Source organism: Prionailurus bengalensis, chromosome C1 (genome assembly GCF_016509475.1).
Source record: "Prionailurus bengalensis isolate Pbe53 chromosome C1, Fcat_Pben_1.1_paternal_pri, whole genome shotgun sequence".
Taxonomy (NCBI): Eukaryota; Metazoa; Chordata; class Mammalia; order Carnivora; family Felidae; genus Prionailurus; species Prionailurus bengalensis.
In genome coordinates this window covers 159567566-159582275 of record NC_057345.1, presented here as the reverse complement: position 1 = coordinate 159582275, position 14710 = coordinate 159567566, and the positions used below count along the sequence as shown (strand labels likewise).

Here is a 14710-nt window from a genome sequence, read left to right as displayed (position 1 = left end):
CGCCTGGGTGGCTCAGTTGGTTAAGCGTCTGACTTTGGCTCAGCTCATGATCCCATAGTTCGTGGGATCGAGCCCATGTCAGGCTTTGTGCTGACAGCTCGGAGCCTGGAGCCTGAAGCCTGCTTCGGATTCTGTGTCTCCCTCTCTCTCTCTCTCTGCCCCTCCCCTGCTCACGCTCTGTCTCTCTCTCTCTCTCTCTCTCTCTCTCTCTCAAATATGGATAATAAAACCTTAAAAGAAAAAAAAAAAACAGTATTGAGACAAGTACCAAAACTTGGGATCTAAGGATTTTATCATACTCAAATAAAATGTTAATTTCCTTATTTTGAAAACTATATTGTGATTATACTAAAAAAAAGTCCTTATTTCTAGGAAATACAAACTAAAATATTCCAGGGTAAAGCAACTTACTCTGAAATGGTCTAAGAAGTTCTCTGTACTGTCCTTGAAACTTTTCAATAAATTTGACATTTCTTCAAAATGAAAATTAAAATCCATTCTCAAAGGACAAAAATTTGCCACCATAGAAGAAATGGAAACAAACAAAAATGCTCTACAGATGCTCAAAGCATTCTGTGAAACCTTCAAAAATACTATAAGCAACAACAGCATGCATAGAATACATGTTTAATCTCTTACATCACTACTTTATGAAATTTATTATTATAAAAATACTATAAGCAACAAGAGAATGGATAGAATAGGTTTGGTTTCCTACATCACTACTTTATAAAATGTCCATATAAAATTTGTAAGTTACATGTTTCTTTAATTAACACAATCAGTTATGCCACTCTATAAATCACCTTTACATGAACATTTAGAGTATATCCATAAAAGAATATTTCAAATAACAAATCATATATCAAACATTAAGGAAACTTCAAATAACTGCTTGGTACTAGTATTAAAATGCATGTCTACTCTCCCGCATCCACATGAGCCTGGAAAACTATAAGCCCCAGATAATTATGGCTGTCACCTTGACTTTAGCTTCAAGAGACTCTCACAAAGAACCTAGTCACATCATGCCTACACTTCGACATACAGAAACACTTTGTAAATAAATGGATGTTGTCTTAAGTTGCTTAAAAAAAAACAAAACCTCTACTGGCTTTCTATGATTTCCAGAAAAAGAATGTCAATTCTTTTTCCCTTATAAATTTTTTCTTAGCTTAGGTAATTTTTTGTCTAAAATTGGGCATAAATATGAGTAAAAATGAAAAGGCAGACAAGTGTAGCAGATTTAGTACAACTCAGGAATTTTCCACTATTATCCCAGAGGTAGAAACATTGAGGCTGCACACTGTTATAACCATCTAAAGGTTTCCTATTTGTATCTTGTTTTCTATGCAGTAACTCTAATGAAAAGTGATGCCACGTTTGTCTATGGGTGAGGTAGTTGGAAATGGACCACCACTGTTTATAAACTGGCCTTTATTATGAAACTTAATCTAAAATCCAAAATAAATTAAGAAAAGATAATGTGAGAAGCATAGTGAGATTCAAATAAATTTATCTTAATCCTTAGCTGTCTGCTACAGAATTAGTTTCAAGTCCTTGTCAATACCATCACCACCACTGCTCAAAGGAAACAAAGCCTATTATGAAGAAAACCTTTACAATTTTTCAAGAGTACTATTTATTACAATAGCATTAGAGCCTTTGTAAAAATAGCATCTGAACTACTCCAGTATCATATGCATTTTGAGTAATAATTACAAAATACCTTTAACCAAATAAAATAAACTTTGATTCACTGAATGTTTACCTTCTTTTTAAAAAATGACATTATTCTATAATCAAGGAAATATCACCAATTTAAAAGGTTAACAAACATAAAAAATTTTACCTCACTTTCAACTTTATCAATAGATCTCTTAAATCTTAGGCAGTTACTAATTCAAAATTAATAAATTGTCATGCAAATTATCGGTTATTTGTAATGATTCCTATTTATGAACTACTGTGAGAAATAAAACTCTCCTACATTCTCCTACTAAAAGCTTTTGTATATATATATTTTTCTTTTTTCATGTATTTAGTCATCAAATATATACTTAGCACTGTGTTTCAGATATGGTACTGGATATAAGAGATTCAAAAATACAAGAAAGATTCCTCAACATGGAGAATCTCACCTCTAACTGTTACAATAACAATTGTTTAAAAATTAAAATGCAGTATGATAAATACACATAGGAAAACCATTATTATTGCATTTATACTGGATGATTGTACATACTTTTATTGGTTTTCACTGAGGGATAGAATTATACATGGGTTTGATTTTTTTTTTTTTTTAGACCATGTCTTCTAAATTAACAACAATGAAATGTGTAACAAAATAAAGCTATCCAATAAAGTCCAATGAAGTTATTTGATTGGTGAGTGCTTTGGTAACTGTTTGAATTTTTTGTCTTGAGCTCTTTTTCATGCAATAGAAGAGTAAAAAGTTTTTTTCAAATATAATTAAAAATATGGAATGCTTCACGAATTTGCATGTCATGCTTGCACAGGGGCCATGCTAATCTCTGTATCATTCCAATTTTAGTGTATGTGCTGCCTTGTGAGAAATGTGGACACATATTTATTTATATACTTTATACTTTTAATATAAATTATCTACAACTTTAATTATATCAGAAATGAAGTACAACTATATATGTGATTAAAATTGCTTCTGACACAGTTAGAAAGGATAACCACCTAACTACTGAATCAAAGGAAACTGCCAATCTTATCTGAACTTTTGTAGCACGATCTTGTTTCTTCCTTTCTGAACCCTCTTGAATGCCACTCTCTACAGTGTTCCTCCTCTTCCACTCTAGTCATCCCTTTTAAGGCACCTTTATAGGTAATTCTTTTAATGTTTTTTCCTTATTCTATAAAAGTTCAGTATTAAGTATCTCATTTCTTACTGCACACACTTTTCTATATATAAGCCTTTAACTACTACCTGTATGGCCCCATCTATAGCTCTGAGTTCTCCCCTAAGTCTCAAACCCTTTATCTGACTGGACATCTCCACTTGGGTATGCTCTTTAAACTCAGTAATGTACTGGGGCGCCTGGATGGCGCAGTCGGTTAAGCGTCCGACTTCAGCCAGGTCACGATCTCGCGGTCCATGAGTTCGAGCCCCGTGTCAGGCTCTGGCCTGATGGCTCAGAGCCTGGAGCCTGCTTCCGATTCTGTGTCTCCCTCTCTCTCTGTCTTAAAAAAATAAATAAACGTTGAAAAAAAAATTTTTTTTAAATAAATAAATAAATAAACTCAGTAATGTACAAAGCAGAGCATATCAACTTTACTGCTAAGCCTAAGCCTCTCCTTATCTTGGTCTGTTATCCTCCCCTATCTTGGTAAAGAGGAACATCATCCAAGAAAGATTTTTTTTTTTTTTAATTTTTTTTTTTCAACATTTATTTATTTTTGGGACAGAGAGAGACAGAGCATGAACGGGGGAGGGGCAGAGAGAGAGGGAGACACAGAATCGGAAACAGGCTCCAGGCTCTGAGCCATCAGCCCAGAGCCTGACACGGGGCTCGAACTCACAGACCGCGAGATCGTGACCTGGCTGAAGTCGGACGCTTAACCGACTGCGCCACCCAGGCGCCCCCAAGAAAGATTTTTTGTAATTTATAAATATTATGATTTAACAGGGGCACCTGGCTGGTTCAGTCATTAGAACATGTGACTCCTGGGGCGCCTGGGTGGTGCAGTCGGTTAAGCGTCCGACTTCAGCCAGGTCACGATCTCGCGGTCCGGGAGTTCGAGCCCCACATCAGGCTCTGGGCTCATGGCTCAGAGCCTGGAGCCTGTTTCCGATTCTGTGTCTCCCTCTCTCTCTGCCCCTTCCCCGTTCATGCTCTGTCTCTCTCTGTCCCAAAAATAAATAAACGTTGAAAAAAAAATATAAAAAAAAAAAAAAAAAAAAAGAACATGTGACTCCTGATATAGGGGTCATGAGTTTGAGCCTCATGTTGTTGGTAAAGTTTGCTTAAAAAAATTTTTTTTAATTTAAAAAAAGCAACCCAAAGTTCCCAAAACTACAGCTATGTTTTATTTTTTATTTATTTTTTTACATTTATTTATTTTTTGAGAGACACAGAGAGACAAAGTGCAAGTCGGGAGGGGCAGAGAGAGAAGGAGACACACAATCTGAAGCAGGCTCCAGGCTCCGAGCTGTCAGCACACAGCCTGATGCAGGGCTCGAACTCACAAACCATGAGATCATGACCTGAGCTGAAGTCGGACGCTTAACCAACTGAGCCACCCAGACGCCCCACTACAGCCATGTTTTAAAACATTACTTGTTGGGGTGCCTGGGGGGCTCAGCTGGCTACGTGTCTGACTCTTGGTTTCAGCTCAGGTTATGATCTCATAATTTGTGCGATCAAGCCCCACGTCAGGCTAAGTGCTGACAGAGCAGAACCTGTTTGGGATTCTCTCTCTGCCTCTCTCATTGCCTCTCCCCTGCTTTCTCTCTCTCTCTCTCAAAATAAATATACTTTAAAAAAATAAATAAAACATTACTTGTTTAATAATTAGTAATTATATACTGGAAAGATTGGAAAAGACCAAAAAGGAAAAAAAACCCTAAAACAACCAAATTTTTGAGAAATATTTAAAATATTTTTAAAAATTTTTCTATTTTCATTTAAAGTTGAATTAATAATAGTATTTGAAAACAGCAGCAGAATCATTAGATAACCCACAGCAATAACTGAAGTAGCAATTTTTCCAAAGGAATCTCACAAGTTTAGGGGAGTAATTTAATGTTGGGGTCGTAAACTCTTGTCTTCTTACCCCAAACTAACTCAAGCATTATACATGCCCAAGCACTGACTATGTTTGGTTCTCTTTATCTTACAAACTAATCAACTATGATTATAGCTGCTAAACATCCAGATGATTAGCCTCAGATGGCCAAAAAAGGGGGATCCACCAAATCTTCAACTGAACCATACATGTTTAAAATATTAAAAATAAAAATTACCTTTCTTCTTTGTCCAATGTTTTCTTCTCTGCTGCAGTGATTTTTTTGGGGGGTACAGGAGGGGTCACTTTTCTACATATCTCTTCAATGATGCGTTTGTTCATTCTGCTTTGCAATGCAGCTTTTAGTAAAATTCTTTCCACTGCAGTTATACCATCTCCATGATTATATTTAGGAATTTCTGGTTGGATTAAAATTTCTATGTCATCAAGCCAAGGAGGATAGTAGGAGTTTTGTTTTCCTGAGAGTTTGTGATGAAGTTTAATTAGCAAAGACAATATGCTTTCTTTAATTTCCAAAATGGCTGTAGTTAACTGTGGAGCTGAACCAGGAGCAGACCACTTATTTGAAGTTTTGGGACGAACCACCTGATTTGCTTCACTGCTACTGCGATTGATGATCTCCTGAAACTTCTTCCTACGCTCTGCTACTAAGCTGAAAACTTGAGCTGTACCAGAATTCTACCATTAAAAAAGAGAAAGAAAAATCAAGAGAAGTTATTCAATGTCAAGTGTAAGAACATATTAGTATAACATTTTCCAAAGGGAATGTTCAACGTTCCATCCAAAGATTCAGCCAATAGATTTACTCTTTAAGTAAATCTGTCCCTTTACCTCTCTTAATCAAATATATTTAGTCTCACTCAATCTGGAAACAATTTTGGGGAAAAAGGAGATTATCCACAGTAACACCTCTTTCTCAACCTCCTAGGCCAATCTACCAGGGAAAAGAGACAAAGCTTGAGAAGTATCTATAGCCATGTTAAGGAGAAATCATACATGAAGTTCCTCACCAGTTTATAGGAATAAAAGATGTTCCACCCAACATTTATCAAGAATACTATACTTCTAATATAACACTGTGTATTAACTATGCTTCTATTAAAAAAAAAAAGAATATTATGTCTTTACTAACTGCTACAAGACTGATACATTTTCTAGTTAAGTAAATTATAAACTAATTTTTCCTAAGTTGATGAATCTGAACTACTAATTAATTTCATTTTTAAAGAACTTCAAAGTTGAAAAATTACTTCTAATAAATGCTTAGTTACTAAAATAAAATATAAAGATGAAAAATCAAACTGGTCTGTTTCATATTTGAATATCACTATAATTTATTTGAAAGGATTTTTAAAATATTTCCCTCAATAATTTGTCTTCTAAAAAGCCTTTTTGTTAAAACAGTCAAACTGCATCGGAGCTCTTAGAAATCATCTTTTAATTAAGATACAAGTCAGTTTAATGGATTTAATTTTTTTAAGCAAGCATAGAAAGGATGCTCCAATATCAACAGAGCTTTTATGAGCTAAATTATAGTATATGCTGTTTTTAACATCCAAATTGTTTTTCAAAGTACTCTCTACCATTATTAGAGGTAAAAGCTGCCTCTGATTAAGATTCCAATTTAATCAAAATTCTTTATGGTGTTCACAGCAAAAACATATTGTCAAAGGCAAAGAAAGTTCCTATCCATGGACTCTGCTAAGAGAAACATCTGATTCAGTGCTCTCTATCCACAAAAAAATACATTGTAAGAATAAGAGGTATTTAAATTCAGTTACTTGGCAGGTCATTTCAAGATTTTTTCATTTCTGCCTTTTAAAAATTAGTTAATTAAAAGCTACATGCAATGAAAGAGCTGATTTTCAAAATGAATCCAAATGCACACTGTACTAAGATTTTGGTGGGCTTATTTTATCAAAGTTAATTAATTGCCACAGAAGCAAAAAAATCTGTAAATAGGCATGCTGCCAGCAATTAAAGATTAAATTTATTTTGATTTAGGAAACATTCATTTTTAAGATATTAGTAACAATGAGAAATGCAAACAAACCCAAACGTGCTGCTTATAACTGGTCCAAAATACTAAGAAAAACCCACGAATAAATACTCAGTATTATTTTTTAACTTCAGTAGTGTGAATTTTCTTTAAGCCTAAGTTACCACATAAAAACACACACGTTAAACTTTTTAAAAAATGTAACCATATTAAACACACACATATACACACAAATACTTCAAAGTGTTTTCCGATTTCCAGTTAAAGCCATATTGCTAGTTAATGCAAGTATCATATATATCTACCTCTCTCTGAAGAACTTTAGGCCTTCGTGAACTCTGGCAGATTAAAGGGAAAAGATGGGTGAAGCAGAAGTTGCTTAGATATATCAGAGGAAACAAAAGACAATTTAAAGTTACCTACAACCACATTTTTCTTCTGAATATCACAGGATGATCTAAACAATATACCCCGACATAACATGTAGTCTTTTCTTTTTTTCTTTTTCCCTCTTCTACACTTACATGTAAAGAACTCAGGCTGTCAGAGCTGGTACTTGCAGGTGAGTCCCTCTTCACTTCAGGAGCAGTCTCTGGAACTCTCACCCTAACATAGTTTATAAAGTGTCGCATGTTTGACACTAAGTTACTGCCAGGAAACCAACTGTCATGACAACGTTCTGGTCCACACACTGATGCCTAAAACATGAACATAATGAACGTGAAACCTTGCAAAAGTCAGGTCTAAGGTACAATGGAGATGAACTAGCCCAAATAATCACCCACTGCCTGTCTTATCTCTGCATCCTTTACAGTCTCATCTTCAAATTATCAAGTGCCAATAAACCCAAATTCAAACATAAAATACAAGAATAAATTTCTTAATACTAATATAGGTAAGTCCAATTGAAGTCAGCTAACTTTCTCCTGGAAAAAAAAAAATACACTTTTCAATCTGGAAGTACTTAACAATACAGAGTATTTTTCAGTAGCCATTAATAATGACTCATAATACAGTCCAATAATGCTGATTTGGACTAATTGTAAAAGAAAGTCGAAAAAAATCAACCAAAAGTCTGACCTGGCCTTAGAGAAATATCAATGATCTTTTATTATCTATGAAAGAATATACATTGACTTATCTTAGACAATAGCATACTGCCTAGTCTTTTTATTTGTTTTTTGCTGTTACAATGTTCCACAGTATTTTGTCTTTTTGGAGAAAGGAGATGAAGGGAATCTTAAATTTGCAAATCAATTTGTAGTAATAACAGCTTTTATTGAAGTGATACTTCTAAACTCCTGAAACATATTAACAACTTGTATTCTTTTTCTTTTTTTTTTTTTTTTTAAAGCGGGCTTCTTGCCCAGCGTGGAGCCAAATGCCAGGCTTGAACTCACAACCCTGAAATCAAGACCTGAGCTGAGATCAAGTCAAGGGTCAGATACTCAACTAACTTAGCCACCCAGGCACCTCTAACAACCTGTACAGTATTCTTTTTTCCTTTTTTTTTTTTTCAATTTTTTTCCCTTTTATTTATTTTTTGGGGCAGGGGTGGGGGGTGCGGAGCAGAGGGAGTGAGAGAGAGAATCCTAAACAGGCTCCACATTTGGCATGGAGCCCAATGTAGGATTCAATTCCAAGACCCTGGGATCATGACCTGGGTGGAAATCAAGTGTCAGACGCTCAACCGACTGAGCCACCCAGGGTGCCCCATAACTTGTATTCTTAAGTACTTTACAAATTTTCCCATATAACAATATTTACTTCATTAACGTAAAACCTTTACAGAAGAGTTTGCCACTCAAAATTAATCCCTAATCAAATGATTAGAATTTCTAGACTGAAGTCCTAACGTAACATTTACTGGTAATCAATGTTATTAGCATAACTCCAAAATTGCATTAATCCCTTTTCTTAGACCTATATATGCTGAACTACAAATTTCAAATTCAGTAATTTCGTAAGTAGAGTTTAAAGTATCAGTGATACCTCTAAAAGAACATACATATGTTTGAAAATTGAGGTGCCTGGGTGGCTCAGTCGATTAAGCGTCGACTCTTGGTTTCAGATACAGTCGTGCACGATCTCACAGTTTGTGAGTCCCACGTGGGGCTCTGTGCCAGCAGTATATAGGCCTCCTGGGATCTTTTGTCTCCCTCTCTCTCTACCCCTCCCTTCATTCTGTCTCTGTCTCTCTCAAAATAAATAAACTTAAAAAAAATAAAAGAAAAAAGGGCCTTTTCCAGTAGTTCTAAGGAATAGCTAATGAGTATGATGAATCCATAAATACATTTCAAGATAACATAGTACCTTTGTTAAGGCATTTCATAACTTCAGTATTTAAAAATAAAAGAAACTTACTTACCTCTTCATCTGATTCCTCTTCAGCTGAATTTTCAAGTCCTAATTCAATCAGATATAAAACCATGCAGAGTACGTGTTCTGACAGATTTTGATGATCCATCAAAATCTTTAAAAAGGGGAAAAAATGCTTCGTAATTACTTTTTCCACAAAATATATTTCATTTAAGTATCTAAAAACATTGTTATAGATAAAAGTAATAGATAAAAGTAATAATCATACATATTTAAATAAATATACCACATGATCAGAAAGAAAGTAAAACTATATCTTGGTGAAAAGACAAACTAAAACTGAAACAATAGGTTCCTTTTCAAGATCACACAGTCTTTTAAGCAGTATCTAGGAATACTGGTTCACTGATTCCTAAAGGTAACACAATAAGTAGTCCATTAAATCCAGTATTACAAATATATCGTATCTATGAAATAACAAGAATGTTTCGCATCCTCATTTGCTGATACTCTTTTCCTGATGACAAAAATACCAGATAAATAAGTGTACTAAATAGGATTATTCATGCAAATGTGTTTAGCATAGCACCTGGCATATAATTGGAAGGACAATAAGTGTTTACAGAATATTAATGTTCTTAAAATATCTCTAAAATTAAAGTTCTCAGCCTGAGTATTTTTTGAGGTTGAGTAAATGTATGTGTTAGTCTTTGGTTTATATGGGTGAGAAAGCAAAAAGGGATGCAGCTAGTTGAAAAAGAGGGTTCTCTGAGAAATTACCAATAAATCTGCCCTTATGTGGATTATACACTGCAAGTTTTATACATCTTATGCAGGATTTCAGGGCTAACTCACATCACTCATTCAACATGATGCAACAAACTACTAACCTGAGATACCTAAAATACCTAAGAAAAAAGTGGCCTGGCGGCCATCATGTCGTCCTCATTATAAGAAAGCCATCTAGCCAAATGACGGGAGGGTAAGAGAAAGAGGTTGTTTGGGGGTGGCCTTGTCAGCTGCAGGTGAGATTACAGAGAGTACAAAAGAGAACATTCTAGAATGGGTCTCATAGAAACTGCCCCAAAGGCTGAGCAGGCTTAAAAAAAGGACTTAATCACCTAAGAGCTAATTTATTCTGACTGAAAAATAAAAAGATTTTCAGTTCATTGCCTTTCTAATGTTTATTTTGACTACTGAGAAGGCTTTTCTGGTCACCTTTTGTGTGGCACGGTGGTAAGGACCTTTTTTTAAAAAACTTGTTTTAGGGGCGCCTGGGTGGCGCAGTCGGTTAAGCATCCGACTTCAGCCAGGTCACGATCTCGCGGTCCGTGAGTTCGAGCCCCGCGTCAGGCTCTGGGCTGATGGCTCGGAGCCTGGAGCCTGTTTCCCATTCTGTGTCTCCCTCTCTCTCTGCCCCTCCCCCGTTCATGCTCTGTCTCTCTCTGTCCCAAAAGTAAATAAACGTTGAAAAAATTTAAAAAAAAAAAAACTTGTTTTATACAAATTCTGTATATCCCTAGCTATTTGACCTTGAGCCACAGATTCTGGCCTTAGTTTTCTCATCTTTAACCTGGAACAACAGACCAGAATTGTTGTGAGGATCCCACAAGTTAACAACTGTAATTTGTGTGGTACAGCATGTATCAGTTGGTGTTCAACAAACAGTAGGCAGGTGGTGCACATGGTGGGAGGAGCAGCAGGAGGAGAGGATGGAAGGCTGGGAGGCCCCGGTTGTCATCCTTTGTAATCCCTGAAACCAAGGCTCAGCCACACACCCAGCTAGTATAAGCAACACCAAACGGATTTCAGACCTCAACTATTGCCTGTCATTACTACACTGCCTCCTCTTGATAAATAAAACATTACTAATTAAATTCAAATAAATTTTGGCTGAAATCCTACGACATTACATCTCACAGTTTCAAATGAGTAACCTAAAAGCTAAGGAAAAAAATGACTTTCTAAGAATGATTTTCTGAGAAGTTTTCTTAACATGTTCTATATTAATGTTTTTTAACATTAAACATGGCAGGTGATGAGATGGCTCATTGATACTGATGTTTAGAAAGTTGATTTGCCAATGCAACGTCAATTAGAGTTTTTTCTATTATTATTAAAGTCAGAACAGCTATTACAAAGTTGAGATTTTAAAAAAAACTGTTCATAATCTTGTAACAACTGAAACACTGCCTTCTATTTTTGAGAAAGCTCTATTTGTACATTAAGCAAATGAAAAGACTGAAAAATATAACTTGAAAGAACACAAATCATTTGCAGTAAGGCTCCTTTTATTTTTTTTTTAATTTTTTAATGTTTATTTACTTTTCAGACAGACAGAGAGAGAGAGAGAGAGAGAGAGAGAGAGAGACTGAGTCCGAGTAGGGGACGGGCAGAGAGAGAGGGAAACACAGAATCCAAAGCAGGCTCCAGGCTCTGAGCTGTCAGCACAGAGCGTGACATGGGACTCGAACTCACGAACTGTGAGATCATGATCTGAGCCGAAGTCGGAGACTTAACCAACTGAGTCACCCAGGTGCCCCGCTCCTTTAATTTTTAAAACATGACTTACTGACCTATTACTTATTAACTGATATTACAGTACTCAGCTTCAGCATCTAATTATTTAACCTCTAAAACTCAATAATTATTTCTAAAAAATAAGAATAACAAAACTTTCACTCATAAGAATTTTTGTTAAAATTAAAGTAAATATATATAAGGCATTTGAAACAAAATCTGGTATAGGTAAGCATCCAAAAAATGTCTGTAAATACAAGTGTCTAATAAAAATCTACCTTTTTTGATGAAGAACATTTTAAATCATTTTACTGAATAATCCTCTCAGAAATTAATGAAAATAAACAATTAAAAGACGTTTTTTGAGTCACGTCTAAAATCTTAACAGAAGTAACTTAATAAGTAAGATGAAAAAGTGGTCAAGGGGTAGAGTTGAATGAATGGAGGGGTACAGAAATCTAAAAGTATTCTTTCACTACAAAGCAAACATTAAAACCAAATGTGTACTTAACTAAATGCACTAATTATTTCTTAAAGTAATTAAAAAATGTGTATATAGCAATTGGAAATCTGCATAAAAATATGCTTTCTAAAAACCTCTTTTAATTTTTCAAATTCTAATTAGGAATAAGAAACAAAAGGTTTTCTTTGTACCTAATTATGTTTATCGCATGTATAGTTACTTCATTGATATCTATAGTTATTTTATCTATACACAAGTATACAGTTCTTCCATCTTTCATCTCTAATACGTAACAGATCATAAATATGCCTGTTATATATATATACACCTACTGCACAATATTATGTATACAGTTTCTGAGTACATAGCTAATGTTAGCCAAATATATAAATAAATCTCTTCTATACAAGAAAACCCAAGAATAAAACAAATTCTAGGTAAGAGGGGAGCAAAAGTATCTTTTTAGTTTAGAAGGTATTTACCAAAGCAAATTCTTAATGCTGCCACACATAAAACCATTCAAATTCCTCCATGTTGCATTCCTAATCAGAGGGAAAAAGCCAAAAAAACAACCCTAAACACAGGGTCACTGGCCCTCATCGCTTAGTTTTGTCATTTTAATGGATTCTGGTAGTCGTTTGGTACCTATTGTTTATTTCACCCTCCTGTCGTTTTATAGTATTTTACCTTTTGTTCTACAGGAGCCATAAATAAATATTCCTATCTGAAATGGGGTAACATGAAATAGTTTCCCACAAAGAATGGTGTATCTATTCCCTTTTCAACTTAGAATTCACATATACGCGATTATGACATATCTTCATACATCTTTAATGTATAAATACGCTTTGCTTTATGAGTGCTACTTTTATGCAAATATTATGTTAACACTTTTATTTGAAAATTATGGAAATAAATTCTAATCTGAGTCTTTCTATTCAAATTACTACTGTACCTTGTAAAGCAGAGTGAATAGCACAATGTGTAAAGTTTTACAGTGCAAAAGTCTCATGAGACCTTTATAGCTGGGATGGAGTGGTGTCCTTTTCTTATAGGGAGGCCAGGGATTTCCAGGGAACTTTCCACTCTGTTTTAAACTGTAAAAACAAAGCAAAACAAAAATTAGATGATAGATTCAAAATTAAACTATCGTTTAAATAGTGATTTATAGATACTAATTTTTGGTCATATTTTTCTACGCAGTACTATTTTAATCAAATTGCTCAAAAATGCCAAAAAGATAAACATAACTATTTTCTCACAATAAACATAACTATTTTCTTTTTGTATCAGATAAAAATGAATACAGAGTCCCTAAGCTGACAGCTAGAAAAAAAAATGTGAATAGGAAATGTTAACAAAAGGAAATAAACAGAAAGAATACAAAATAAACTATTCAACAAAGAAATTTCCAGTTGAAACAATTGGAAAAAAACAAAAACAAAAAAAAACAAATAACCGAAAAACTATCCCACTTAGAAACACCTGGGAAAGCTGGTTAAAATATAAAATGTAATCTTTTTAATGCATATTTCAACTCAAAAAAGAAAGTGAACTTCCCAAGTTACCAGAAAAGGAAGGAATTAACAATGAGCACCAAATACGTGTTTAGTGATGGTTTCAAGTCCTTGAGTAGGCAGATCTCAAGCTATTGGAACTGAGATTCCATATAAAGCTGACACTTTTGAAAAGCTTCACCCTCAATGAAAGGATAACTCACTAGGAGAAGAGAGCTTGTCTGTCTCTTCTGTGATGGAAGAACAACAGCCTCCCCAGGAAGAAACTAACAATGATTTGTATACAAATCACAGCAGACTCAAGATACAAAAGGCAAATTTTGAGAGAATTACACAGAGAAACTGACAAATTCACAATCATAATAGAAGACATTAACATATTTCTGACAGAAAGCCCAAGAAAAATAAATTGGTAAGGATTTTCAAGATTTTTAACAACATAATTAACAAGCTTGAACCTAAGACAAATCTAGAACATCTGATAGAGAATACATATAATTTTAAGTGCACTTAGAACATTTATGAAAATTTACAATATACTAGGATTGAAAGTAAATTTCAGAAAATACCAAAAGAATGGATATATGGGCCACAACCACTTGTCACAAAGCAAATAAAACTAGAAATCCACTACACAATAACTCAAAACTTCAGACATGCAGACATTTTATAACATGATGTTCTTATACATTCAGACATAATTATAATCATAATAGAAAAAATTTTAAATTAGAACCTAAACTACAGAGAAAAAAAATTGTGGAATACAACTATAGCAGTACTTAGAAGGAAATCCCCAGCATTAAATGCATGTTTTTGTAAAAAGTCAAAATCTAAGTGTCTAAGGGAGGAAATCCAAACTAAATTGAAAGAAGATAGTAATAAGGAAAAAAGAACAAAATGGACTACAAGGGGGAAAAAGAAGTAACAACAAAACCAAATGCTTGTTCTTAAAAAAATAGTAAAACTGACAGTCCTCTGATAAGACTAATCAAGAATAAGAAACAACAAACACAAATAAATAATAGAAATAAACAGGCAAAGACAATTTTTTTATTGTATACTTAAAAGACAATAAAAGATTTCTTAGATATATATAACTTGACAATCCCT

At 34.2% G+C, this 14710-nt stretch overlaps 1 protein-coding gene and 1 non-coding gene across 7 annotated transcripts in view; both read right to left on the bottom strand.

Moving 5' to 3' along the window:
- The window catches only part of UBR3 (ubiquitin protein ligase E3 component n-recognin 3), a 241062-nt gene that overhangs the window by 109226 nt on the left and 117126 nt on the right, over positions 1–14710 (bottom strand). For 4 of the 6 annotated variants that reach the window (XR_006296850.1, XM_043577008.1, XM_043577004.1 and 1 more), the window contains exons 20-24: positions 13036–13177; positions 9147–9251; positions 7303–7476; positions 7084–7116; positions 4997–5457 (exon numbers count right to left, since the gene is read on the bottom strand). Coding sequence is in view for 5 of the 6 variants with exons in the window: in XM_043577008.1 (XP_043432943.1) it covers positions 4997–5457; positions 7084–7116; positions 7303–7476; positions 9147–9251; positions 13036–13177 (915 nt within the window). In the remaining variant the exon portion in view is untranslated. The remainder of the gene's footprint in view (positions 1–4996; positions 5458–7083; positions 7117–7302; positions 7477–9146; positions 9252–13035; positions 13178–14710) is intronic. The other 2 variants (XM_043577006.1, XM_043577007.1) reach the window with 1 other exon arrangement.
- LOC122482256 lies at positions 2475–2577 on the bottom strand. Its single transcript, XR_006297059.1, has one exon. It is a non-coding gene; the product is annotated as a U6 spliceosomal RNA (small nuclear RNA).